Raw genomic sequence first — 27,234 nt, forward strand, 5'->3', positions numbered from 1 at the left:
CTCTACTGTCCCATCCCTTCCCCTCCTCTTCTCTTCCTTATTTTTTTTCCTTCCCATTTTTAGAACCACCATCCTTTGTGAAGAAGATCGATCCATCTTATTTACTGACCCCGGGTGACTCTGCGCGGCTTCAATGTAAAGTCAAAGGGTCTCCTGAAATCCAGGTTTCTTGGTTCAAGGACAATAAGAAAATCCTTGACAGCAACACACACAGGATGTCTTTTATCAATTATGTGGCTGTGTTAGACATTTCGGAGATGAAAGTTGATGACAGTGGAAGCTACTCATGTGAAGCTGTAAATGAGGTTGGAAGTGACAGCTGCACCACAGAAGTAGTTGTCAAAGGTCTGTTCTTCCTGCTGCTGCCAGTCACGCTTGAAAAAAAAATCTTCCTTTTATTTTGGCATGGGCAATTAATCATTTCTTGCTGCTTTTATAGAGCCTCCATCTTTCGTCCGAACACTTGAACCAGCAGAGGTAGTGAAGGGAACAAACACCGTTCTTCAGTGTGAGGTTGCTGGCACCGGACCATTTGAGATTAGCTGGTACAAAGACAAGAAACAGATCCGCAGTAGTAAAAAATACAGGTTGACCTCTCAGAAAGCAGTTATTTCTCTGGAGGTGTCATCTTTTAATAGTGCGGACGTCGGTGAATATGAGTGCATGATAGCTAATGAAGTTGGAAAGTGTATATGCAGTGCAACATATGTCTTGAAAGGTCAGTGGGAGAGAGAACACTCCACTTACTTCGGGGAACCTCTTATTTCTTAAAATGTCTTTTCTATGGATTTCTGTGGGGTGGGTGGAGAGGGGTGTATCTTCTCTTAAAACTTTGTGCATTTCTTAACTCTTACCTGACATCAAACCTATGAATTTAAAGAACACTTAAAGGCTTAAAGGGCTATGCATTACTCTTTCGGCTGGGTAATGTAACTCTTCCCTTTGCCTACTCTTTAACTGAATTGTGTCATGTACTGCGCACAGTCTCATAAAACCATCTTTGAGCAGCAGATTTCATGGAATGATGTAGCAGATCATGAGATGAGTATTTCTTTTTATCTCTTTTCTTTGAACTAGAACCACCATCTTTCGTTAAAAAAATTGAAAACGTGACAGCTCTGGCTGGAGACAATGTTACATTACAGGCTGTGGTGAAAGGGTCAGAGCCTATTTCTGTGATGTGGATGAAAGGCAAAGACGTTATTCAAGATGATAACAAAGTGAGAGTGACATTTGAACATGGGCTAGCAACACTGCAAATTACTGGTGTCCAGCTGAGCTCTGGTGGCAAATACACATGTGTGGCTGAGAATGATGCAGGAAGTCAGTCCTGCTTTGGTGAACTAGCAGTTAAAGGTCAGTGGAGGGGTGCCGTGACCTCTGTACTGTCTCCCGCCTAAGAGGAAGAGCAATTTATTTTTGTTCTTAACAATGATTGTTTAATTCTGTTGTAGAACCTGCCAAAATCATTGAGAAATCTGAAGTGATTCAGGTGACAGCAGGAGACCCAGCCATTTTGGAGTACACTGTCACAGGCACTCCAGAGCTAAAAACCAAATGGTTCAAAGACGGAAAGCCACTACCTGCCAGCAAAAAATACAGGATCAGCTTTAAAAGTAATGTTGCCCAACTCAAGTTTTATGCTACTGAAATGCAGGACAGTGGCGAGTACACCTTTGAGATATCCAATGATGTGGGGGTCAGCTCTTGTACTACCAGCTTTACTGTGCTAGGTTGGTACCGACTCTTGGCAAAGATCCCTGCTGTTCTGCTCTGAGCCCAACAGAGCAGGAAGAACAACCGTATTTCTCTTTTGCTCATGTGTTGGTTTCTTTCATTCTTTTCATACCCAACAGATCGCACTCTGCCTCCCTTCTTTACTAAACCACTGAAGAATATTGACAGCATCATTAGCACCTCGTGCCGTCTAGACTGCAAAATTTCTGGCTCTCTTCCAATGACTGTCTCTTGGTTTAAGCAGGACAATGAGATCACTGCAAGTGCCAAGTACACCATACACTTTGCAGAAGGCTCTGCGTCTTTGGAAATAAAACACCTAGATGCAAGTGATGCTGGAGTTTATATTTGCAGAGCCACAAACTCTGCTGGTAGCAAAGACAGCAGTAGTACTTTGTTTATAAAAGGTTTGGCAATTTGTTTCAAAATTCTTGCTTTTTTTTTTTCTTTCTGTGAGATAATGATTTTCTTCCCCTCAGTGCTGGCTGTGTGTCTTATTCTTGGCAATTGTTTCCTTTCAATGCAATCTAGAGCCACCCAGCTTCACTGCAGAACCAGAGTCCCAGGATGTACTGCCTGCATCAACTGTACGTTTCAAGGGCACATTTAAAGGCACTACACCGCTGACAGTGAAATGGTTTAAAGGTGATACTGAGCTGATAACAGGAGGAGCCTGCTACATTATGACAGAGGCATTAGCAAGTTACTTGGAGCTTTATGCAGTCAAACCAAACGACTCAGGAAAATACATCTGCAAAGTCTCCAATGTAGCTGGTTCAGTAACATCCATTGCAAACTTGTTTGTAAAAGGTTTGCATTCCCACTCTTTTTTTTACCTTAGAGCTACTGGATAGACCCAGTGGCACTTTTTGCTGCCTTCTTGATACTGAACGTTTTTCTTAAATCCACAGAACCTGCTGCCTTTACGGAGAAGCTAGAGCCAACTCACCTGGTGAAGAAAGGCGAATATGCTGAACTGACCTGTAAAGTCACTGGTACTCCTGAGATTAAAATCACATGGTTCAAGGATGACAGGGAGCTAAAAGAGAGTGACAAATTTAGGATGTCTTTTACAAAATCTTTGGCAATACTTCATCTTATGGAGGTTGAGACTGAAGACAGCGGGGAATATATTTGTGAGGCCAGAAATGATGCTGGGAAAGATACTTGCAGTACCATTGTTACAGTCAAAGGTGTGTGTGACGTCCAGCCACTCAACCAGTTTGTCTCTTTAAACTCTGTGCAACTCGGCAAGTTTCCAAAGTGTGATTAATACAAACTGCACTCTCTCTCTTTTGCACTATAGAGTCACCATATTTTAGCAAGGAGTTTCAATCCATGGAAGTCTTGAAGGATTCTGATGTGGTTCTGGAGTGTGAGGTGCTTGGTACACCTCCCTTTGAAGTGTTTTGGGTGAAGGATGATAAGCCTGTGCGGAGCAGTAAGAAGCATAGAATAAGCACTGAGAAATCTTTGATTAGCCTCCATGTCTTCAGGTTCGATGCATCTGATGTTGGTGAATATCAGTGTAGAGTAACAAATGATGTTGGAAGCTGCCTCTGCAGTTCAGAGGTCACACTGAAAGGTTAGTGCAAGGTGGAGAACTCCACTAGCATGGTTTTATCCCAGTGTGGTTTCCATGCCACACAGACGTGCACCAGACCTGTACTTACTTAGCTACTTTCTTCCTGCTAGAGCCCCCCCAGTTTTTGAAGAGGATAGAAAACATTAGTTCCCTTCGAGGGGGCACAGTCGTGTTTCAGGCTGCTGTTAAAGGCTCCTTGCCCATCACTGTGTCCTGGCTGAAAGACAATGATGAAGTGATTGAAGACAGTAATATCAAAATGACCTTTGTGAACAACATTGCCACTCTTCTGGTGAAGTCTATTGAACTGAAACATGATGGAAAATATTTCTGCCAGGCTAAAAATGAGGCAGGAATTCAGAGGTGCTCTGCTCTGCTGACTGTCAAAGGTTGGTCCTACTCTGAATTGCAGTGACCTCAGTTTTCTTTTCAGTGTTGTTTTTTACAGGTTACCTTAACACCCTTCTCTATCTCTCTGTTTAAAATAGAGCCTGCTACAATCGTGGACAAGGCTGTGTCAATAGATGTGACTGAGGGAGACCCAGCAACCTTGCAATGCAAATTTTCAGGAACAAAAGATATTACAGCCAAATGGTTCAAAGATGGCAAGGAATTGACTTTAGGCCCAAAATATAAGATCAGTGTTACAGATACTGTCTCGGTCCTAAAGGTACTTCATGCGGAAAAGAAAGATAGTGGGGAGTATGTATTTGAGGTTCACAACGATGTCGGAAGCAGTAGCTGTTCTGCCAGCATCAATGTCCTAGGTGTGTATGAGCTCTTTTAGTATTGGTTTTGCTTACTTTCTCTTATTCTGAGTTGACATCTACCACAGTCATGGCTGAATTTCATACTTTGTCTTTTTACTCTGCCTTGGACAGATCTCATTATACCACCTAAATTCACCAAAAAGCTCAAGAAAATGGACAGCATTAAGGGGTCTTTTGTCCACTTGGAATGTATAGTGTCTGGTTCACATCCTATAAGTATCCAGTGGTACAAGGATGGCCAAGAAATAACAGCAAGTGAAAAGCACAAATACTCTTTCCATGATAATACTGCCTTTCTGGAAATCAATAAACTGGAAGGCACAGACAGTGGCTCTTACACTTGTGAAGCAACAAATAAGGCAGGAAGCAACCAGTGCAGTGGGTTCTTAACAGTCAAAGGTTTGAACTCCTTCTTCTCTTTGTTAGATCTCTCATTCATAGTTTGGGAACTCGCCTATCTTTGAGTAATCCCCTTTCTTTTTTTTCACATTATAGAACCGCCATATTTTGTGGAAAAGCCTCAGTCCCAAGAAGTTGTGCCTCATGCTAGGGTTCAGTTCAAAGCAATGGTGAAAGGCTCTACTCCTCTGCAGATAAAGTGGTTTAAAGATAGCCAGGAGCTCCTTTCTGGAGCCAATCGTTCTGTCTGGATGGATGACACATCTAGTGTGCTGGAACTCTTCTCAGCTAGGATGTCTGACTCTGGGAACTACACTTGTCAGATAAGCAATGATGTGGGGACTGCAACTTGCAAAGCAACTCTCTTTGTAAAAGGTGTGCAGCTCAGTATTCTTCACATCTTTGTGGTTCTGATTTTTTCTGTGCAATTGAGGGGGGGGGGAACAGGAAACACTTCTTGGAAAAGTATTTCCAAAAACTACCCTAAATATTATAAAGCCTCACCTTCTTTTGTCTGTCTTCTAGAGCCCCCCAGGTTTATTCAGATGCCAACTCCTGTAGTAGCTTTGCGTGAAGGACAGTCCACTACTTTTGAGTGCCATGTAGTAGGAACACCAGAGATCCGTGTCACATGGTACTTGGATGGGAATGAAGTGACTGATGAAGCTAAGTACGGCATCTGTTTCACTGATGGTCTAGCGACTTTGAAAATCACTCAAGCCAGAGTGTCAGATAGCGGGATTTATGTTTGTGAAGCCCACAATGATGCGGGTAGTGAGAGCTGCAGCATCGAGTTGAAAGTAAAAGGTTGGTTTTGAAAATTTTGTCATCATCCGGCTACGCCATGTAGCTGGATTGATGGAATAGGGGAGACCATTTCTCCCCTCGTAATTATCAAGGTTACTATCCACTTTCCCTTTATTCCTCTTTGTAGAGCCTCCAACTTTTGTTCGGGAGTTGAGACCTACTGAGGTAGTGAAGGGTTTGGATGCTACACTCGAGTGTGAGGTGACTGGTACTCCTCCATTTGAGGTGAAGTGGCTGAAAAATAATAAGGAGATGTTCAGCAGCAAGAAATATGCTATCTCCACCAAAGAATCAATATTTACTCTTAATGTGACCAACTGTGACACCTCAGATGTAGGTGAATATCAGTGCATTATATCAAATGAAGTTGGGAGCTGTTCTTGTAGCACAAGGCTCAGCTTGAAAGGTCAGTCTCCTGAAAAGTACCCCAAAGAATGCATCCCCTAGCTGAAGCGTGGTGACTAAGATGACCTTATGTGATCTCTCCTTTATTCCCTTTCCATGACCTCCCTTCTACACAAATAAAACCTCACACCACAGAACCAGCATCCTTTGTCAAGAAACTGGAGAATGTCACTACTGTTTTGAAAGGCACCGCATCCTTCCAGTGTGTCGTAGCAGGTGCTCAACCCTTATCTGTGTCATGGATAAAAGATGAGAAAATACTGGAAGATGATGAATACCACCACATTACCTTTGAGAATAGTGTGGCCACACTGAAACTTACCAATGTTGACCTCAGCCACAGAGGGAGATACACCTGCCAGGCAAAGAATGAATCTGGAGCGGAGAAATGCTTTGCTTTGCTTTTTGTGCAAGGTGTGTAGGTGCACCCCTTCATACTCATCCTTGAAAATTAGTCACTTCTCAGTGTCACTAATAACCGTTTCTGTACACTTTATACTGCAGAGCCTGCACGGATTATAGAAAAGGCTAAATCACTTAAAGTCACTGAAAGAGACCCCGTGACTTTGGAATGTACTGTAGAGGGGACACCAGAGCTTCGAATAAGATGGTACAAAGATGGCAAACAGCTTCTACCCAGTAGATATTACACAATGAGCTTTGAAAACAATGTGGCCAGTTTCAGGATTGAACCTGTATCAAAGGAGGATAGCGGTACATACAGTTTTAAGGTTGAAAATGACTTCGGAAGTAGCACCTGTGAAGCTATTCTGACTGTGCTAGGTTTGTATTGTCATGTGGCAAAGTTGCCAATCCAACAGGAAGGGTGTTAAAAAACAAACAAACAAACTTTGTGAAAGATAAGCAATAAGGTAACCAGTGCATTTTTGCCATGTTTTGTGTTGAACAGATCAAGCAATTCCTCCCTTATTTATCAAAAAGCTAACCAAAAAGGATACTGTTCTGGGATCTTCTATTCAAATGGAGTGCAAAGTCTCTGGATCACTTCCCATTTCTGCAAAATGGTTCAAGGATGGAAAAGAGATAACCGACAGTGCAAAATATAGAAGTCTGTGCCATGAGAACACCATGTCACTTGAGATTGCTAATCTAGAGCTGGCAGACACTGCAAATTACACATGTAATGTCTCTAACATTGCCGGAAGCGATTCTTGCAGTGCTGTCCTGACAGTGAAAGGTTTGAAACTCTTTGTCTACTTCTTTTTCTTGAGAAAAACCCTTAAATCTTATGCTAACATAGTGCTCTTATACATCTTAATGCTGAAAACTTGGTCTTTGTTTTCTTGCTGTGGATCTTTAACCTCTTAAGCAATCAGTGCCTCTGCTTAACTCACTAATTTTCTTCATTCTTAGGCATTCTTAATATAATTGAATATTTCTTTTTCTTAAAAACTGCAGAGCCACCAAGCTTCTTAGTAAAACCCGAAAGCCAGCAAGCCATCCCAGATTCCACGGTGGAATTTAAGGCCACACTAAAAGGAACACCACCATTTACAGTAAAGTGGTTCAAAGAGGATTTAGAACTTGTATCTGGTCCAGCTTGTTTCATTGGGATTGAAGGGTCAACTGGGTTCTTAACCCTCTATTCGGTGGATACTTCTAGGAGTGGGTACTACACTTGCCATATTTCAAACGATGTTGGCAGTGATTCTTGCACTACAATGTTGATGGTAACAGGTGTGTGTGCACACTTTCTTGTTGTTTTGCAGTCTTTTTTGTCTATTTCTTGGTTTTTCTTTCTGCCAAGCCCGCCTTACTGATCTTTGATACCCTGCCAAGTGAATTCCCTACCCTGCATTTGCCACCCACGCTTGTTTGACTTATTCTTTTCCATCCTCTTGCCTTTCCAGTATTCAGACCTTTCTGACTCCACTTTTTTGGTTTTTTAGAACCACCCAAGTTTGCTAAGAAGCTAGAGGCAGCAAAAATAGTAAAGCAGGGTGACTCGGCCCGGCTTGAGTGCAAAGTAAGTGGATCTCCAGAAATGAAAGTAATGTGGTTCAGAAATGACCATGAAATTATTGCCAGTGAAAAATTCCGGACCTCGTTCATCGACTCTGTAGCCGTGCTTGAAATGAATCATCTCAGTACAGATGAGAGTGGTGACTACATCTGTGAAGCTCAGAACCCTGCCGGCAAGGCCAGCTGCAGTACCAAAGTCACTGTGAAAGGTTAGCTGTCCTCTTGTTCTCTGTCTACATCCTACCTTTCCCTGGTGGTTTTGCCCCCTGGAGATCCACAAAAACATTAGATTCACTTCTTATTTCAGGGAATGCCTTTTTCTTCATGTTTTGTTTGTTTCTTGATATCCCCTTTTCCAGAGTCTGAGCAAGAGTTGTTTTTAATACAGATGTGTACTAGGCTAGGTGTTCCCCATGACTACCAAGGTCCAAGACAGATATATCTGCTATACTGTGGAGCTGAAATATGACTTATTAAGAACAGGCCCAAACTGATCAGTGTCAGTTTTACACCCTCTACTACGAACTATGAGACCTATACCCTCTTTGTCAAGAATCACACCTCTGTTGTTTACCTTTTCTACAGAGGAACTCAGAGCTCTGAAAGCTCACTTGCCTTTTGTGATGTGCTCAGAAAATGAGTGAAGTCCTTGCACTTCTCTTGATTGTCCCAGCAGTCTTGTTGTAGAAGAGCTTATATCAGTAAACTGTTGATCAAAGTGTTCTAGACTCCTTCTTAAATATGATCCTTTCTTCCCTTGTTAGAACCTCCTGTGTTCAGCAGGAAGCCCTCTCCAGTAGACATGCTCAGAGGAACTGAGGTTAGCCTGGAATGTGAGATTTCAGGAACACCACCATTTGACGTTACCTGGTACAAAGACAAGAGACAAATCCGCAGTAGTAAGAAGTATAAGGTTACAGCAAAAAACTACAATACAAGCATTCGCATTCTTAATGTTGAAGTTGCAGATGTTGGTGAATATCAGTGCAAAGCTCAGAATGACGTAGGAAGTGACACTTGTTTTTGCACGGTGAAGCTCAAAGGTAAGATACTGGCCTTCTGCAGTGCTCCCAATGGCACTGCATTGCTCTTGTTATATGTGGACACTCTGTTTACTACAACTGCATGTTTCTTGTCCAGAACCACCGAAATTCCTGACAAAAATAAACAGCGTGACTGTTGTGGTTGGTGAACCAGTAGAGTTACAAGCAAGAGTGGAGGGCTCCCAGCCCATTTCTGTGCAGTGGCTTAAAGACAAGGAAGAAATTATTAGAGAAAGTGAAAACACAAAGATCACATTTATGGAAAACATTGCAACTTTACAGCTTGTACACACAGAGACAAGCAGCGCTGGGAAATATATCTGCCAGATCAGAAATGATGCTGGAAGTCGCGAGTGCATGGCTACCTTAACTATTCTAGGTTTGTAAAAAGCATAAATTTATAGAACATTTTTGTTAAGTTAGGAACTTGATAATTTAGTATCAGATGCATCTTTGCTTATGCTCCTGAATTCAAAACAGGCAAAACAGAGAATCCTTGTATCTCTGGTAAATATTAGTTAGGTTTTTCCAGTTGCCCAGGGGTAGAAGTGAAAGGAACTACAGGCCTCTTCACTGTGATGTTCAGTTGTCTGTATTCCTAAGTCATGTATTCTGCTCATGCATGCATGAAGAAGGACAGATAGGTGCATTTTTCTCCTAGAAGTTCCAAAATATTTGTACTCCATTTTGGAGAGCATCTGAAATACCTAGTTTAGAGTGGGATAAAAGATGGAAAAACAGAGTTGAAAATATTTCCCAGCCCAACAAACTGAGATAGTCTTAGTATCAAACATAAAAGCCCTGTATGTAGTGTAATAATACAGCTACTACTAATAAAATCTGGTTTTCACTACACATGTTAATTGTCTCTCCTTCCAGAGCCTGCAGTCATTGTAGAGAAGGCAGAGCCAATGAGGGTTACTATAGGAGATGCCTGTACTTTGGAGTGCAAAGTGGCAGGCACACCAGAACTATCCACTGGGTGGTTTAAGGATGGCAAAGAACTGACCAGCAGCCAAAAATACAGAATTACTTTCGTCAACAAAGTATCTACACTTAAAATTATGGACGCAGAGAAGGAAGATGGTGGACTGTACACTTTCGCAGTGCAAAATGATGTGGGGAAAAGCAGTTGCACGGCATCAGTTGAAGTTTTAGGTTGGTTGGGTAGTTTGTCTTCTATCTTTTACCAAAACTTTCTTTTATTCCTGTACTCTTTTCTTCATTCCATTCCTTCCCTCCTTTTCTCTCTAACAATTGATTTATTATATTTTTTTATGCAGATCGAATCATTCCTCCTTCTTTCACAAGAAAGCTAAAGGAAACCCCTGGTGTCCTGGGTTCCTCAGCACTGCTGGAATGCAAAGTGGCGGGTTCACCTCCTATATCTATTGACTGGTTCCAAAATGGAATGAAGTTAGTTAGTGGGGAAAAACATAATATCACATTTACTGATAATCTGTGTATTTTAGAAGTGAATTCACTGAGCAATTCAGACACTGGAACTTACACCTGCACAGCTACCAATGTAGCTGGTTCGGATGAATGCAGTGCTGTATTGACTGTCCAAGGTCAGTATATAATGGTCAGCAAGCTCTCTGAGCTACTCTTTGCTCTTTCTCTCTTAAAATTGCTTTTGGTCTTTTGTAAGTATACTGAGGGAAATTACTGACTAGAAAGGCTTTTTTCTTTAACTTCATTAGATATGTGGAAATGCTGGGGTTATGCTGTAGCAATCTGCCTTATTTCTCTTTTTCTCTTATGTATTTAGAACCACCATCTTTTGAGAGGACACCTGAGCCTTTGGATGTCTTGCCAGGCACAAGCGTAACTTTTACAGGTGTTATCAGAGGAACCCCTCCTTTTAAGGTGAACTGGTTTAGAGGAGCCAATGAGCTTGTGCCGGGGGACAGATGCAATATCTACTTGGAGGACTCCGTTGTGGAGCTTGAGTTATTTGATGTAACCCCTCTCCAAAGTGGAGAGTACACTTGTCTAGTGACTAATGAAGCTGGCAGGGCAAATTGTACAACACATCTTACAGTGAAAGGTTTGTAAATATTGCATTTCTCTGTATGCCCTAAAATATTGTTTCCTTCCTTCCGTTTGTTACTGCTGTGCTCAACATTTGTGAATTCTTACCCTTCATTAGAACCAGCTGTCTTTGTAAAGAAACTGAGTGATCAATATGTGGAACCTGGTAAGCCCATCATCCTGGAGGGCACTTACACAGGCAGCTTGCCCATCTCTGTGACATGGAAGAAGAATGGCCACACACTCGCTCAGTCTCAGAAGTGTAGCATCACCACCACAGAGAAATCCTGCATCCTGGAGATCCTTGACAGCACCAAAGAGGATGCAGGAGAATACACCTGCCACGTTGAAAATGAGGCAGGAAGAGATGTTTGTGAGGCTGTAGTCTCTACCCTAGGTGTGTTCTCCCTTTTCTTTTTTTTCTTGCCTATTCTTTGAAGTATATGCTTTCAAAAGCCTGGCACTATAATGAGCCTATCTAATTGCTTCTCTTTTTAGAACCTCCCTATTTTATTACACACTTGGAACCTCTTGAGGTGTCAGTTGGGGATTATACAACATTGCAGTGTCACGTTGCTGGAACCCCAGAGATTACTGTGTCTTGGTACAAAGGTGATACAAAACTCAGGTCTACTCCTGAGTACAAAGTGTTCTTTAAAGACAACATTGCTACCCTCACTTTCAACAAAGTGGTTATCAATGACAGCGGCGAATATATCTGCAAGGCAGAAAACAGTGTAGGAACTGCATCTACAAAGGCTCTCTTAACAGTTCAAGGTGATGATTTTGTATTAGCTTGTTCCAAATGTTTCTTTACTGTACTTCTTCTCTTGCAAAACTATATAAAAAAATTGCTTCCTGGCATACATTTATCTTTTACTTGTTTTCTTCCAGAACGCAAACGACCACCTTCCTTTGCAAGAAGATTAAAAGACATCGAACACCCTGTTGGTTTACCCCTTAAACTTATGTGTCGGCTCAATGGCTCAGAGCCCATCACTGTGACTTGGCATAAAGATGGTGTGCAATTAAGTGACGACGACAATGTGCACACATCCTTTGTAGATAATGTTGCAGTGTTGCAACTGGTGCGAACAGAGATGAATCACACTGGGCAGTACACCTGCACAGCCACCAATGCTGTGGGCACTGCCAACACAAGTGCTAGGCTTACAGTGACAGGTGTGTTGGCTTACAAAACTTTTGCCTGGATCACAGGTGCCCCCTTCCCATTATGTATGCAGTGGTGTGTTGGATTAACTTTTCTATGAGATATTAGCATTATATTGTTTTCTTGTGTTTCTAGAACCCAAGCAAGCACCTGTCTTTGATACTAAACCAGAATCTATCGATGTGCCTTTTGGAGAGAGTGCTGACTTTGAATGCCATGTTACTGGAGCCCAGCCAATACAAATCACTTGGTCCAAGGATGGTCGGGAGATCCGAACTGGAGGAAACTTCAATATTACGTTTGTAGCTAACACAGCTCATCTTCGAGTGCTCAGAGTGGGTAAAGGAGACTCTGGCCAATATACTTGCCAAGCTAGTAATGAAGCTGGGAAAGACTTTTGCTCAGCCCAACTCAGTGTGAAAGGTATTGTGATTAAGTCAACTTTGTTTGTGTGTTTTCTTTCTCTTGGGTAAAGAAGCCTCTTTGTTAGTGAGCCTCATCTTCCACCCTTTTCAGCTTGGAAATATATAGAAAGGAGCTTTTCAGAAAGCCGACATACCATGAGGTGACTCTCTGCTCCTCTCATACTGTGTGACAGTAGAAAACTTTGTACGCCTGCCAATTCTCCAAAGGGACGGGTCTCTTTGCAAAGCTCTTTGTTGGTATGGAGAGCTGCACATGATAATCTCCCTGCTTTTTACATCATCACTAGTGCTTAAATTACAATTACAGAGGTATTCACGCATAGTGATTATTCTATGGTAAAATACAATTACCTTGCATATTTCAGTTGGTGTTGTTAATTACTGATTTAACCTAGACTGTAAGTCACTTAAGCTCTTCATGCAGAAATACGTCTTAAAGATGTGCAAGCAAGTGAAACTATACCTACCGTTTCTGCTGCTCCTGGGGTAAGATCCTAGGGGAGATGGGCTTGTCAGTACTTTGGTGCTGGTCTTGGAACATTTTCACCCCGCAAAGGTAACTACAAAATTTCTCTTGAGTGGAGCAATCATCCTTCAAGTGTCTTCTGCAGCTCCAGTGTTGGCAAAAACTAGTTGTAGTTATTTTTGCCATCTTTAATCCTTCTTGCATCTTTCATTCTTTGCTGCACTCCAGTGCTCTTGTGCTCCCCGTGACTCTTGCTCAGCACTGTAGATTTCATGTGGCAAATGTGTGCTGTCATTCTCTACATACTTTTTTTTCTGCAGAACCTCCCAAGTTCATCAAGAAGCCTGAAGCTTTGCGGTTTGTGAAGCAGGGAGACACAATTCAACTTGAATGTAAAATCACTGGCACACCAGAGATCAAGACCACATGGTACAAGAATGATCAGGCACTCCAGGCGAGCAACAGACTCCACATGTCTTTCGTAGAATCTGCAGCAGTGCTAACTATCTTGGATACCAGTGCTGAGGATGCCGGCGATTATATATGTGAAGCCCAAAACCCTGCCGGCACTGCCAGCTGTAGCACTTCAGTATCAGTTAAAGGTCAGCAGCATGGTTCCATGCACCACCAGAATCCTGATCCCACATCCAGCTGCACCCCCAGGCAGGGAGCTGCCACTGTGGCAGTCTGGCTGCTGGGGCACCGTCTCCAGCTGCTCTCACATTAGAACAGGGATGTGATATAGGCAACAGATAGCAGGCAGGAAGTGGTAGTGGGTGTTGAACACTGTGCAGCCACTCCCTTGCCTCCCCATTTAAGTCAATTGCAAGCTGAATAAGGCAAGGCTGCTGGCTCAGAAGAGAAGTGTGGAATAGATGGAGCACCAACCATGGTGAGAGAGCTGGACACACTTTGCAGCCATCCCTCTGCCTCCTTTTTTTATACATTGATTCAGGCAGGAGTGAAATTTAATAAGAGGGGGCTTTTGCACTGAGCCTAACTAATTGTAGCTTTCATGATTGGGAAGAGGTGGGGAAAGATGGAATATGGTCCTGAAGAGAGAAGAGAGTGGCTCTGGGGGAGGGACACTGAGCTCTGATTCCAGACAGATGCAGAAGTACCATGCTTTTCTGCGACTGGGACTCTGAGTACTTGGGATGGCTTCCTGGAGAGATACTGGGGACTCAGCATTTTTTAGAGGTGAGGCCATGTATTTGGAGACTAAATATGGGTTTAGAGGAAGTGTAGGCCTCCTTCCTGAATAAGTTGCCTTTTGATACTACCCAGAAACTTACCCAGGGAAGCAGTCTTACACATTGTAATGTGATTCTTTTTTTATAGAACCACCTGTTTTTAGCAAGGTGCCGAGCCCTGTGGACACACTTAAAGGCTCGGATGTTATCCTCCAGTGTGAGATAGCAGGGACTCCACCCTTTGAGGTGGCTTGGTTCAAGGACCGGAGGCAGGTCCGGAGCAGCAAGAAGTTCAAGGTAACAGCAAAGCACTCCATTGCCAGTCTTCACATCCTCAGTCTGGAATCTCAAGACACTGGAGAATATCAGTGCAAAGCAATGAATGAAGTGGGGAGTGACACTTGCACCTGCCCAGTGAAATTCAAAGGTTTGTATGCTGAAGGATCAACAATACCAGTGCCTTCTTTTCTTGATCTCCTGGCTGTACCTCTTCCAAGCAGGCATGTATGATTAACTCTGCTCTGCCTCCTTGTTTTTACCATCAGAGCCCCCACGCTTCACCAAGAAGCTGAGTGACACTGCAATCTTCATTGGAGAGCCAACAGCCCTGCAGGCAGTGGTGGAAGGGTCCCCACCAATTTCTGTTGTATGGCTGAAAGACAAGGGTGAAGTTATTAGGGAGAGTGAAAATGTCCAAATGTGGTTTATGGACAATATTGCAACTCTTGAGATTGCCAGTGCAGAGGGAGCGGATGTTGGAAAGTACATCTGTCAGATTAAAAATGATGCTGGCATGCGGGAGTGCTCTGCATTTTTACAAGTCCTAGGTGGGTACAGCCTGCTCCATAGGTACCATATCTTGTGACTTGCACAGTTTCCTCTACCACTCTTTATTTGCTGCTTGTATCCTGTGCTCAGTGGTTTGCAGGTGGATTTCCTGATGATGCGTTTTCCCCTTCCTTCCTATTTCAGAACCAGCAGTCATCTTAGAGAAGACTGAGCCAATCACAGTGATGGCAGGCAACCCTTTTACCCTGGAGTGCAAAGTAGGGGGGACGCCTGAACTTATCACCAAGTGGTACAAAGACGGCAGAGAACTGAGGAGTGACCGCAAATACCAAATTACCTTTTTCAACAATATATCGACTCTGAAAGTCTTTTCTGCAGAGAAGGGTGACAGGGGCTTGTATACTTTTGAGGTGCACAATGAGGTGGGGGACAGCAGCTGCACTTCTTCAGTTGATGTTTCAGGTCAGCTCTCTATCTTTGTAAAGACAGGAGTTTGGGTTGGTTTTTTTTGCTTTCCACTGGATAAAAAATCAGCACTTTTCTTGTTATTCTTCTGCACTGTCTTACTTAGATCGCCTTGTTCCTCCTTCATTCTCAAGAAAATTAAAGGAAACAAATGGGGTGCTGGGATCCTCAGTGCTGCTGGAGTGCAAGGTGTCTGGCACGTCCCCCATATCTGTGGCCTGGTTTCAGGATGGGAATGAGATTGTTGGTGGGGAAAAATATGAAATCTCATTCTTGGATAACATTTGTGCGTTGAAGCTGAATGCCCTGGATGTCACAGATACAGGGCCATATACTTGTGTGGCAACAAATGTGGCTGGATCTGATGAATGCAGTGCCTTCTTGACTGTACAAGGTCAGTGGAAGGCTATCACAGCCCCTTCTACAAAGCACTTCTTCCCTCTTCCTCACCTCTTCTTTCATGTATTTTTTTTCTGGTTTCTCCCTTGCTCTCTCTTTATTTTAAACCTGCTTCAGATTTCATCCCTAACAGGAACTCCCCTGTTAACATCTTTCTCCCTCTTCACTTCTTTGTGTGACCCTTAGAACCACCTTCTTTTGTGAAGACACCTGATCCCCAGGAAGTTTTGCCCGGATCAAGTGTGACATTCACCAGCCATATCAAGGGCAGCACGCCCTTCAAAGTCACCTGGTTTCGAGGCATCAGGGAGCTGGTGCCAGACAGCACCTGCTCCATTTCTCTGGATGAGTCTAAGGCACAGCTGCAGCTGTTCAATGTGGAGCCAGGGAACAGTGGGGACTATGCCTGTGTGGTCACGAATGATGCTGGCAGTGCCTCATGCACAACTCAACTCTTTGTGAAAGGTGTGTGTTGTGTTTATGCGTAGGTGTCTCCCTGCAGCCCTGCCACATTTGTCCCTCACACTTATTGACCTGTGCCTCCACACAGAGCCTGCAGTCTTCATGAAGAAATTAAGTGATTTCAGTGTGGAACAAGGGAAGTCCATTGTTCTGGAAAGCATCTACACGGGTACCCCTCCCATCTCTGTTACCTGGAAGAGAAATGGCATGCCAATAGCTCAGTCTCAACGCTGCAGTGTTACAACAACTGACAAATCTGGCATTCTCGAAATTTTCAACAGCACCAAGAGTGATGAAGGCGAATATACCTGTGAGGTGTCAAATGAGGCGGGTGGGGATGTTTGTCACAGCCTTGTATCCATCTTAGGTATGCACCACCCCTGATCCCCTAGGGTACCCCAGTGATGCTCTGCCTCTGCTCACTATGCTCTCTCCTCTCTAGAACCACCCTATTTCATCACACACCTGGACCGTGTGGAGGTGAAGATTGGCGAGCCCTTGGTCTTAAAATGCCAGATTGGTGGTGCACCAGAAATCAAGGTGTCTTGGTATAAAGAAGACACCAAACTCAGATCAACGCAGGCTTACAAAATGCACTTCAAGAATAACGTGGCCACACTGGCATTCTCCACTGTGGAGGATGGTGACGTTGGAGAATATACTTGCAAAGCAGAAAACAGCGTTGGCTTTGCTACCTCCACAGCTTTGCTTGTTGTTAAAGGTGATGGGCCCAAGGCCACTCTTTCCTGGGGTATTTTGTAGAAACTCTTTGTTGTCTACAAAAAGGGGTTCTTACTAGATTCTGTATTGAGTAATTCTAGACTGACAGGGTAGCTTCCTACTTATGGTGGTGATTATTATTATTTTGCAGAACGTCAACTTCCACCTACATTTGCCAGGAAACTGAAAGATATTCAGGAGACAGTTGGTGCTCCAGTGACTTTTGATTGCCGTATAAATGGCTCAGAGCCTATCCAGGTCTCTTGGTACAAGGATGGGGTTCTCTTAAGTGACAGCGATAATGTGCAGTCAACCTTCTTAAATAATGTTGCAGCTCTCCAGATCTTGCAAACTAGCATGTCTTACTGTGGCCAGTATACTTGCTCAGCCCAAAATGCTCTGGGGACTGCATCTTCCAGTGCCAAGCTTCTCCTCACAGGTTTGTAGCTCACTCTTAAACAAAGATATTTTGTATCTATTTCCTCTTTTATTTATTCACCCTTTCTCCCACTCTGCTCAGTGTGGGAATGGCGTGGTGAGGTGTGTGTTGAAGTTTGGTGGTGAGCTCTGCCATGCCTTCCTCTTTGCAGAACATCTACAACCACCCTTCTTTGACATCAAGCCAGTGTCTATTGATGTGGCACTAGGGGAAAGTGCAACCTTTAAGTGCCATGTGACTGGCTCTGCACCCATGAGGATTACATGGACCAGAGACAACAGAGAGATCCGCCCAGGTGGCAACTACAAGATGATGCTGGTGGAAAACACGGCCAGCTTGGTGGTCCTAAAAGTGGGTAAAGGGGATGCTGGACTCTACACTTGTACTGCCAGCAACAGCATTGGAAAGGATGCATGCGCAGCGCAACTGACTGTTCAAGGTACTGCTGGGAGCTTTACTGTTCAGCAGGCTTTTCTTTGCAAAGTAGACACCCCCAAAAAGCCCTGAATAGTGCAGACATGAGACTAACAATCTTTTCAGGAGGGTACACTGAGATTTGTTATTTCATGTAAATATTATTTTAATACTTAAATGCTTATCTGTCTTTCTTTTGGTCTGGTACAGTGAGTCTTAACAAAGAAATTCTGTCATTGAAATGTTAAAATTGACTTAGTACTGTGTTGTGACTTTATGAACGATCCTGTCAGCCAGCAAAAGCTGTCTGCCTTAAACTCTTTCTGCAGAAATGTCATCCAGTAACTGATCCAGAAGAGGGAAAGATAGCTGAAAGAAGCAAATTATCTTACGAGGCTTAAATGTGTTTTTACTGGGTGTTCAGTTCCTGTAAATATTTTTACTCTTCCAGCCTGAAAATATTGAAAAACACTGTTGTTGAATAGGAAGAATTGGAGGATCTAGGGGCCGACTTGGTGGCAAAATAATCATTCCGCCAACACTTCACTTCTCCACATAGTGTGTGGATCTCATGATTTTCAAAGATCTAAATTTAAAACTGGCCTGGTATAAATGGTACTCGTATCTTACTGTAATTTCCTTAATGTAGGTGGGAACCTTTGGTATATTTATAACTGTTCCGGATATCTTATTCCTGATGATTTTATGAAAGGACAAATTTAAAATAAGCAACTTAAATCATGCATGAATTTATATGTCCTTGTTGTTTCAGGGCATTCTTTTTTTTCTTCCTCTGTGTAAGTTTTGAGGCAAAAAAAACAACACACACATGCATGCAAACATTTCAAGAGTAAATACTGTCACTTTCACTCTCTGAGACAAATAACACAAGAAGCTGAAACACCACTAGTAAGGTTTTGTAGTAAGTACATGTCAAATGTATTAGATAGGTCTGGAGTATATTCTTTCCGTACAGATTTTTCTCACCGTGTGTATGAGGACTGCGGCAAACTGCATTACCTGTGGATTCAGTGGCAAATAGAGATTCTGTTCTTATGTAGCTTGACCTACAAAAGCTTTTGAAATACTGTAGCAAGAAATCTTTTTTAAAGCAATCTCTTTTTAAAGAAAAAAGATTTCAAACTTGTTTCCACCAGAATTACAATTCTGTTTATTGTGAACAATAACAGTACTAATAAGTTCTTTTGACTGGAGTTACTGTTCATAGAATGACCTTGACTAACCTTGTTAATTTTCTTACTCTTCAACTCTTTATTCACAAAATTGTGAGTTGATCCTTTTATTTTTTTAAACTTAGTATTCCTTACATTCTTTAGAATTTGTAGTTTTCGCTTCGCTCACAATTTGTCATGCAGTTCCTACAATACTTGGGAGTGTAATCTTATGTATGAAGTATCTTGCCTTTTTTTAATTTGGGGAGTTGCTATCTCTTCTTTATGATGTACAGTCTTATTTGTAGAATCAAGATCTTACGTCCAACTGCCTTTCAACATCTTCCAGTTTTTTATTAGCTTTCCTAATCCAATGTTTAAATCTGTAGTTTTAACAACTTCTTTAGGTTCTAGAAAGTACTTAACATTTTGAGTATGTACTTTACTAAGCTATATTCTTATTTTTAGAAAGAAGTGGATTTAGAGTGTGGCTGGTCAGCAACTGTTAGGATGCAGATAGGTAATCAACTGTTTATCAACATGAAATCTGATAGTAAATTACTGAGATTTCAAGAGTTCTTGTGTTAACAAGACATAATTTCTATTTTTAGAAACTCTAAGGAAGCTTTGTTACTAACAACATAGGATGTTCTGTGAACATCCCACAGGTTGAAGGAGCCCACAGTAAAACAGATATTCTTCCTACACTTTGCAGACAGATGCGCAAACAGGCACTTAATCCTGTTCTGTAGAGAGATCCGTTGGTTGCACCCACATTACCACCTCACGATTCTTCTACTTGTATCTTTGATCCAGGAGCATTCAGAATCTTGTGATTCTGAATCATCCATGTGTTACTTTTGATGTAAAGCATCAGAATTAGAATGGTTGCATAAGTCCCCAAAGTTTATATTTTCTGTTAAATATTTACCTGATTATTCAAAGAATCAGCGCAGTTTAAAGCGTCGTCTCCCATTTTTGGCTTTCCAGAACCACCAAGGTTTATTAAGAAACTAGACTCTTCAAGACTTGTGAAACAGCATGATTCCACTAGGTATGAATGCAAAGTAGGTGGATCTCCTGAAATCAAAGTCACCTGGTACAAAGGAGAAACCGAGATCCATCCAAGTGAAAAATACATAATGTCCTTTGTGGATTCGGTGGCAGTCCTTGAAATGCACAACCTCAGTGTTGAAGACAGTGGTGACTACAGCTGTGAAGCCCAGAACCCAGCTGGTAGTGCTAGCACCAGCACCTCACTGAAAGTGAAAGGTGAGAATCCAAGCTCTTCTCTTTGCCTTTCTATCTGTATGAGTATTCCTGTGTGGAAAAGATGTTAAATCTCGCTTTCTTTAGTCAGACAGTTGTCTGTTTCTGTTGGAAATGATGCAAGTCTCTCGCCTGCTTGTTATGCTGCGGGAGATCTCTTTTATTTATTGTTTGCATTTTTTGTTCAGCATCAGTTTGGCTCCTTCAATACTCTCTCCTCTTTAACATCCTCTGCTCAAATAACAAAGATTTTAACTCCTTTGTTTCAGCACCTCCTACCTTCACCAAGAAGCCTCATCCTGTCCAGACCTTGAAGGGGTCTGATGTTCATCTGGAATGTGAGCTTCAGGGCACACCTCCATTCCAGATTTCATGGTATAAAGACAAGCGAGAAATACGGAGCAGCAAAAAGTACAAGGTCATGTCTGAGAACTACCTCGCTAGCATTCACATTCTCAATGTGGATACTGCAGATGTTGGTGAATATCACTGTAAAGCTGTAAATGATGTGGGAAGTGACTCCTGCATTGGCTCTGTAACACTGAGAGGTTTGTATACAGATTGTCATCTTCTTGGAATGTCATTGTTCCCGTTATTGTCCTGCTACTTTTCTGTTTCTGGACTGTGATTTTTACAATTTTCTCTTAAATAGCACCACCAACCTTTGTGAAGAAGCTGAGCGATGTCACTGTTGTGGTTGGGGAGACAATTGAACTACAGGCTGCAGTTGAAGGAGCACAGCCCATTTCTGTTCTGTGGTTAAAAGACAAAGGGGAGATCATTAGAGAAAGTGAAAATCTTTGGATTTCCTATTCAGAAAACGTTGCAACTCTGCGGATTGGAAATGCAGAACCAACCAATGCTGGGAAATACATCTGTCAGATAAAAAATGATGCTGGATTTCAGGAGTGCTTTGCCAAGCTAACAGTGCTTGGTGGGTAGCATGGGATAACAAAAACAAACAAACAAACAAACAAAAAAACCCCACCAATGCTTAAAAATTTCAGTTTTTATGGTACTATTCACTCTTGCATTGTTGTTTTTTAAAATGCTGTGACTTACGTCTCATTGCAGAACCTGCGGTCATTGTAGAGAAGCCAGGCCCAGTGAAAGTTACAGCTGGAGACTCTTGTACTCTGGAATGCACAGTAGATGGCACACCAGAGCTTACTGCTAGATGGTTTAAGGATGGGAACGAATTGTCCACTGACCATAAATATAAAATCAGTTTCTTCAACAAAGTATCTGGGCTTAAGATCCTCAATGCAGGACTAGAAGATAGTGGAGAGTATACTTTTGAGGTGAAAAACAGTGTTGGTAAAAGCAGCTGCACTGCTTCAGTGCAAGTTTCAGGTTAGTTGACTGCTCTTTTTTGAGTCATATTTGATCGTAAGTTCCCTTACAATGCCTTTATGTTGTATACTGTTTCTTATGACTGGCAGTCTGGGAGACTCACTGCTTGTATAATCTTTGAGTTCTTGGCACATGACTATGACAACCATCAGGGATAGATGCCTACCTAACATCTGAGGGGCAGGAATTGCTGCAAGGATTTGATTTCTTCAGCTTTAATCCAAATGTCTTTTTCAGATAATTCATGCAATAGTGTTTTGTATAAAAAAAGATTTAAAAAAAAACCAAAAACTGTCCCTTAAAAGTGTGAATAAAAGCTCCAGCATATCCTTAATCATCAACTCTCTACTTCTTGTTGACTTAGACATGCAGGAGCAGATTGTTAATGCATGTACATCAAAAGAAACCTAACTGATTTTATTATACATGGAGAAAATTCTATATTTTAAGCTTGTGTACAGTAATTTTTCATTTTTTTTAAACAAATGCAGATCGTATTATACCCCCTTCCTTCACAAGAAAACTGAAAGAAACATTTGGTCATCTGGGTTCTTCTGCTGTGCTGGAGTGCAAAGTTTATGGGTCTCCACCCATTCTTGTTTCCTGGTTTCATGATGGACAGGAGATTACCAGTGGAGACAAATATCAGGCTACCCTTACAGACAATACTTGCTCTCTGAAAGTGAATGGTCTTCAGGAATCTGATATGGGAACTTATTCATGTACAGCTACTAATGTAGCTGGATCTGATGAATGCAGCGCATTTTTGAGTGTTAGAGGTCAGTATGTGTCAGATGACACAAATTTGTTTACAAAAAGGCTTAATTTTGTTACGTGTTTCTGCATGCTGCATTCTTCATCAGAAGATCAAATGTACTTCTTCTTTTTTTGTTTTATTTGTATGCTTAGAACCACCATCTTTTGTGAAGAAACCTGAACCATTTAATGTTTTATCTGGAGCAAACGTCACATTTACAAGTATCATAAAAGGCTCCCCTCCACTGGACATTAAATGGTTTAGAGGTAGCGTTGAGCTAGCACCAGGACACAAATGCAACATCACCTTGCAAGACTCTGTTGCAGAATTGGAGCTATTTGATGTACAGCCACTTCAGAGTGGAGACTACACCTGCCAGGTCTCTAATGAGGCAGGGAAGATTTCTTGCACAACACATCTTTTTGTCAAAGGTTTGTGCAGACTACTTCTTCTTATACTTCTTCATAGAAATAATCTCCTGGCTTTACTTAATTTATTTTCTTCCTCTTGTTTGTTATAGAACCAGCAAAGTTTGTGATGAAGGTGAATGATTTAAGTGTAGAGAAAGGAAAAAATTTAATCTTGGAATGCACATATACGGGTACTCCACCAATTTCAGTGACATGGAAGAAAAATGGAGTAATATTAAAACACTCTGAAAAGTGTAGCATCACCACTACAGAAACCTCTGCCATACTGGAAATCCCTAGTAGCAAACTAGAAGATCAGGGGCAATATTCTTGTCATATTGAAAATGACTCTGGACAAGATAATTGTCATGGTGCAATTACGATACTAGGTGCGTCATCAAGCCACTATCATTTCATCAAGTGTTATTTCAACCACTAGTAGTCATTGTGCAATACCCCTTTTTGTGCTAATAATGTGTGTTTGTTCTTTAGAACCACCTTACTTCGTTACACCTTTGGAGCCAGTGCAGGTGACGGTTGGGGATTCTGCATCCTTACAGTGCCAGGTTGCTGGAACACCAGAAATGATTGTGTCATGGTACAAAGGTGATACAAAGCTGAGAGGAACAGCTACTGTGAAAATGCACTTTAAGAACCAAGTTGCCACTCTGGTCTTCAGCCAAGTGGACAGCGGTGACAGCGGGGAGTACATCTGTAAAGTAGAAAACACTGTTGGGGAGGCTACTTCATCCTCTTTGCTTACAGTTCAAGGTGAATAATGCTAAAAATTAGGAAAATGGCCTACATTTCTTATTTGCTCTTTCAAAAACTGAGATTACTTTTTCCTTTTTAAAAGCTCTGCTCTTTCCTGGCGACTAAGATGCCCTGTCTTCTATTAACAAAGACCTTCCATTAAAGCAAATTGAAATTCATATCTTACTGATCCCATTTCTTCTGTAGGAATAGAAGGTTCTACATCTTCATTACCCACTTAGAAAATTGTTTTGATTGTTTCCATCTGGCAGTCCTGGGTTTTAAATAGGCTCACTTTGGGTAGCTGAGGGCAGAATGATTGTATATTTACTTACAACCAAATGTACTGTGCCCTTTGTACATTAGCTCACAATTAAATGATATAGTGGATAAAATTTTAAATAAGTTATTAGTAGAAATCCATCGTATGAACCACTTAGGCAGTGATTACTGGTGAGTACAGCAATAGGTGCATAGCTTCTGAAAGCATTCACAGTACAATACCTGTTTTCTTACAGAGCGTAAACTTCCTCCTTCTTTTACACGAAAATTAAGAGATGTTCATGAAACCATTGGCTTACCGGTTACATTTGATTGTGGCATTGCTGGTTCGGAACCTATTGAAGTATCTTGGTTTAAAGACAATGTACGTGTAAAAGAAGACTACAATGTTCACACATCCTTCGTAGATAATGTAGCAACTCTGCAGATTTTGAAGACCGACAAGAGCCTTATGGGGCAATATACCTGCACAGCAAGCAATGCTATTGGAACTGCTTCTTCTAGTGGCAAGCTTGTCCTTACAGGTCGGTAGGCTGTGAATTATTTAATGGAAATATCTTAAAACTCGCTTTTACTTTATATATGTATTTAATATTGTAAAAATTATATTTATTTCACAGAGGTTTAAAGCAAATTGAGATGTTAAAGTGATGCTTTTTTATTTCTTTCGCTCTTCAGAAGGGAAGACTCCTCCATTCTTTGATACCCCAATTACACCTGTGGATGGTATTATTGGAGAAAGTGCAGACTTTGAGTGCCACATTTCTGGAACACAACCTATTAGAGTCACCTGGGCAAAAGATAACCAGGAAATTAGAACAGGAGGAAACTATCAGATCAGTTATGTAGAAAACATAGCCCATTTGACCATCTTGAGAGTTGACAGGGGAGACTCTGGAAAGTATACATGCTATGCTAGCAATGAAGTTGGAAAGGATTCTTGTACAGCACAACTGAATGTTAAAGGTACTGAATAGATAATACATTGTGTGTACATTTTTCTTCTTTTAATTTGAAAAGGAAGTTAGCCTTATTGCTGCAAGACAAGTTTGAGAAAAAACTTGAAGCGTAACTTTTGTGATACACCTCAAAAATACCTACCTGGAGGTGCCTGTGGGTCTTTGGAGGGAATTTGGAAGGGTCATTAACAACAATGGTAGAAGGAAAGGAATAATATTTTCTTCAAACTAATTTCTGTATAATCTTTGGCTTACTTCTTTCTTGATAACAAAAATCTCATGTTTTTAAGGTCATTTGACTTAGGTCAATGTAAAGGAGGTGGGTTTTTTTTGTTGCTTTTATGCACATAGGAAAATTAACTAACAGTGAATGTATGATTAAGACGCTTGCTATTGATCTTGTCTTACTCTCACTAAAAAAAATATTAAAAGTGTCGTATTTAAATGAGAGCAAATATTGATTCTCCAGTGTTAATTTTTTTCTTGAAATAATTTCTTTAGAATTTTTTCATTTCAGGTTTGATGCATATCTTCTTTCTTTACAGAACGAAAAACTCCACCTACTTTTACTAGGAAACTGTCTGAAGCAGTAGAAGAAACAGAAGGAAATGAACTTAAACTTGAGGGCCGTGTTGCTGGCTCTCAACCTCTGACTGTTTCTTGGTATAAAAACAATCAGGAAGTTCATTCAAGTCCACACTGTGAAATATCATTCAAAAACAATACCTTGCTTTTGCATATCAAGAGCGTAGGGCAATCAGACGCTGGTTTATATACCTGCAAGGTGTCCAATGAAGCGGGAAGCGTGTTGTGTACGTCTTCTGTTGTTATCAGAGGTTAGTTGAAATCATGTTTTTCTTTACTTCTTACTTTTCTCTGTATGTTAGCTGCAAATATACAGCTTTTATCTTATGAACCTTTGCAGCTAATAAATTGTTTGCAAATGCTTATATGTTTTTGCTTACCTTAACATCAATAATTTGTACTGAGATGGACAAGATAAAACTGAGTTGAACCACAATATCAAGGAATCTTTCAATTTGGGGGAAATAAAACAATTTCTTCAGGGAGTGGCTTCTTATTCACTACTTACTATGACTGATCTAAAGTAAACATTGAAATCTTTAACATGATATTTTGGTTGAATCTTTAATCATTCTCTCTCTCTCTCTCTCTTTTTTTTTCTGTTTTTTTTGGTAGAATAATGATTTTTCTATGCATTTACAATTAATCTGAGGCATCATGGCATGTTCTCCTAATACAGCTGCAGGATATTTTATATTTATTTCTCTACCATGCCTATGTAGTTTTGCAGACTAATAGCAGTGCTTTAATTCTACTACTTTTTGCATGTGGATGTCCTTACAGTGTGCAGAAAATGTGTTACGTAAAACACTGCATGTTTGCATACAAAGCATACTGCCTAGATAGTGATAATATTTTCTAGAACTATGATTGTTATTCTCAGACTTCTTAGTCTTGCTCATTCCTTGCCATTTTCTTTCTTAAGAAATCACATGTATCTCTTTTTCTCCTACACTCTTAATCATACTTTCCTCCTTGGAGAATTCACTGAAGCATTTTCACCTTTCAGAACCTAAAAAGCCTCCAGTTTTTGACCAGCCTCTTCAGCCAGCAGCAGCAGAGGAAGGTGATACCCTGCAGCTCACCTGCCATGTCCGAGGATCAGAGCCAATCCGGGTTCAGTGGCTGAAGGGAGGAAGAGAAATAAGAGCTTCAGAAAGATGCAGCTTCAGCTTTGCTAATGGAGTAGCTCTTCTGGAACTTGCTGCAGTTACCAAATCTGATTCAGGAGAATACGTGTGCAAAGCCTCAAACGTGGCTGGCACTGACACTTGCAGATCTAAAGTGACAGTTAAAGGTACGGTTAATGGCAAGATCAAGGCATGTGATGGAAATTTAAACAAAACTCCATCCTGCTTTGTTTTGTATGGAACAAAGGTACTAATATTATAATAGCAAAAAATTAGTATCTCTTAGTTCTTTGCAAAACTATACAATCTGGGAAGACAGTATATTAAAAATAATTTATATATAAATAGAAACATAAGCTGTGTGAGATCAATGTCAAACCGATAGTATATCTCACTAAAAGATTAAGAATTTAGTTCCTAAATCTAAACACAGAATTTAACAAAAATGAAAGCTAAGTTAGTGAAAATTACATTGACCTGTGCATGTTTTTTTGTAATAGTGGTGTTTATTAAAAGAAAGTACAAAAGGAATTTGATTCATAATGTGGCCTTACAAATTAGTTGCTTCAAAGCTGTTAAAGCTCCAATGCATTTTGAACTTACAACTAGAAATAAATGTTGCCTAGCATGAGACTTTCCATGTAGTGTCCTGTCTTACCAATGCATTCAAGACATGAAGGTCCAGTAATATGTAGAAGCAGTTTGTTTGTCACTAAATGGGTAGCAGCAAAGCTAAGAACTACACAGAAGAAAAAAAAAAATAACAGATCACTGTTTAAAAAAATGCAAATAAGTCTGAGGATAAAATTTCCAGAAATAGACAGAAAATACTTCATTAAAAACTGACTCATTTTAGGA

General features: G+C 41.1%; 1 protein-coding gene across 1 annotated transcript in view; it reads left to right on the top strand.

The window, feature by feature from the left end:
* The window catches only part of LOC110400102 (titin-like), a 243,014-nt gene that overhangs the window by 53,163 nt on the left and 162,617 nt on the right, over nucleotides 1-27,234 (top strand). Inside the window, exons 46-95 of the mRNA XM_021399719.1 lie at nucleotides 64-345; nucleotides 440-718; nucleotides 1,078-1,356; nucleotides 1,455-1,733; nucleotides 1,857-2,144; nucleotides 2,269-2,547; nucleotides 2,649-2,930; nucleotides 3,044-3,322; nucleotides 3,433-3,711; nucleotides 3,811-4,089; nucleotides 4,204-4,491; nucleotides 4,588-4,866; nucleotides 5,017-5,298; nucleotides 5,426-5,704; nucleotides 5,839-6,117; nucleotides 6,208-6,486; nucleotides 6,614-6,901; nucleotides 7,123-7,401; nucleotides 7,614-7,895; nucleotides 8,451-8,729; nucleotides 8,827-9,108; nucleotides 9,609-9,887; nucleotides 10,013-10,300; nucleotides 10,501-10,779; nucleotides 10,882-11,160; nucleotides 11,262-11,540; nucleotides 11,658-11,945; nucleotides 12,070-12,357; nucleotides 13,146-13,427; nucleotides 14,167-14,445; nucleotides 14,564-14,845; nucleotides 14,991-15,269; nucleotides 15,379-15,666; nucleotides 15,858-16,136; nucleotides 16,222-16,500; nucleotides 16,576-16,854; nucleotides 17,005-17,292; nucleotides 17,444-17,731; nucleotides 19,869-20,150; nucleotides 20,417-20,695; nucleotides 20,800-21,081; nucleotides 21,222-21,500; nucleotides 21,992-22,279; nucleotides 22,410-22,688; nucleotides 22,778-23,056; nucleotides 23,160-23,438; nucleotides 23,939-24,226; nucleotides 24,381-24,668; nucleotides 25,207-25,497; nucleotides 26,256-26,543. Of these exons, the coding sequence (XP_021255394.1) occupies nucleotides 64-345; nucleotides 440-718; nucleotides 1,078-1,356; nucleotides 1,455-1,733; nucleotides 1,857-2,144; nucleotides 2,269-2,547; nucleotides 2,649-2,930; nucleotides 3,044-3,322; nucleotides 3,433-3,711; nucleotides 3,811-4,089; nucleotides 4,204-4,491; nucleotides 4,588-4,866; nucleotides 5,017-5,298; nucleotides 5,426-5,704; nucleotides 5,839-6,117; nucleotides 6,208-6,486; nucleotides 6,614-6,901; nucleotides 7,123-7,401; nucleotides 7,614-7,895; nucleotides 8,451-8,729; nucleotides 8,827-9,108; nucleotides 9,609-9,887; nucleotides 10,013-10,300; nucleotides 10,501-10,779; nucleotides 10,882-11,160; nucleotides 11,262-11,540; nucleotides 11,658-11,945; nucleotides 12,070-12,357; nucleotides 13,146-13,427; nucleotides 14,167-14,445; nucleotides 14,564-14,845; nucleotides 14,991-15,269; nucleotides 15,379-15,666; nucleotides 15,858-16,136; nucleotides 16,222-16,500; nucleotides 16,576-16,854; nucleotides 17,005-17,292; nucleotides 17,444-17,731; nucleotides 19,869-20,150; nucleotides 20,417-20,695; nucleotides 20,800-21,081; nucleotides 21,222-21,500; nucleotides 21,992-22,279; nucleotides 22,410-22,688; nucleotides 22,778-23,056; nucleotides 23,160-23,438; nucleotides 23,939-24,226; nucleotides 24,381-24,668; nucleotides 25,207-25,497; nucleotides 26,256-26,543 (14,106 nt within the window). The remainder of the gene's footprint in view (nucleotides 1-63; nucleotides 346-439; nucleotides 719-1,077; nucleotides 1,357-1,454; nucleotides 1,734-1,856; nucleotides 2,145-2,268; nucleotides 2,548-2,648; nucleotides 2,931-3,043; nucleotides 3,323-3,432; nucleotides 3,712-3,810; nucleotides 4,090-4,203; nucleotides 4,492-4,587; nucleotides 4,867-5,016; nucleotides 5,299-5,425; nucleotides 5,705-5,838; nucleotides 6,118-6,207; nucleotides 6,487-6,613; nucleotides 6,902-7,122; nucleotides 7,402-7,613; nucleotides 7,896-8,450; nucleotides 8,730-8,826; nucleotides 9,109-9,608; nucleotides 9,888-10,012; nucleotides 10,301-10,500; nucleotides 10,780-10,881; nucleotides 11,161-11,261; nucleotides 11,541-11,657; nucleotides 11,946-12,069; nucleotides 12,358-13,145; nucleotides 13,428-14,166; nucleotides 14,446-14,563; nucleotides 14,846-14,990; nucleotides 15,270-15,378; nucleotides 15,667-15,857; nucleotides 16,137-16,221; nucleotides 16,501-16,575; nucleotides 16,855-17,004; nucleotides 17,293-17,443; nucleotides 17,732-19,868; nucleotides 20,151-20,416; nucleotides 20,696-20,799; nucleotides 21,082-21,221; nucleotides 21,501-21,991; nucleotides 22,280-22,409; nucleotides 22,689-22,777; nucleotides 23,057-23,159; nucleotides 23,439-23,938; nucleotides 24,227-24,380; nucleotides 24,669-25,206; nucleotides 25,498-26,255; nucleotides 26,544-27,234) is intronic.

The sequence above is a fragment of the Numida meleagris genome, chromosome 5, assembly GCF_002078875.1.
Source record: "Numida meleagris isolate 19003 breed g44 Domestic line chromosome 5, NumMel1.0, whole genome shotgun sequence".
Classification (NCBI taxonomy): domain Eukaryota; kingdom Metazoa; phylum Chordata; class Aves; order Galliformes; family Numididae; genus Numida; species Numida meleagris.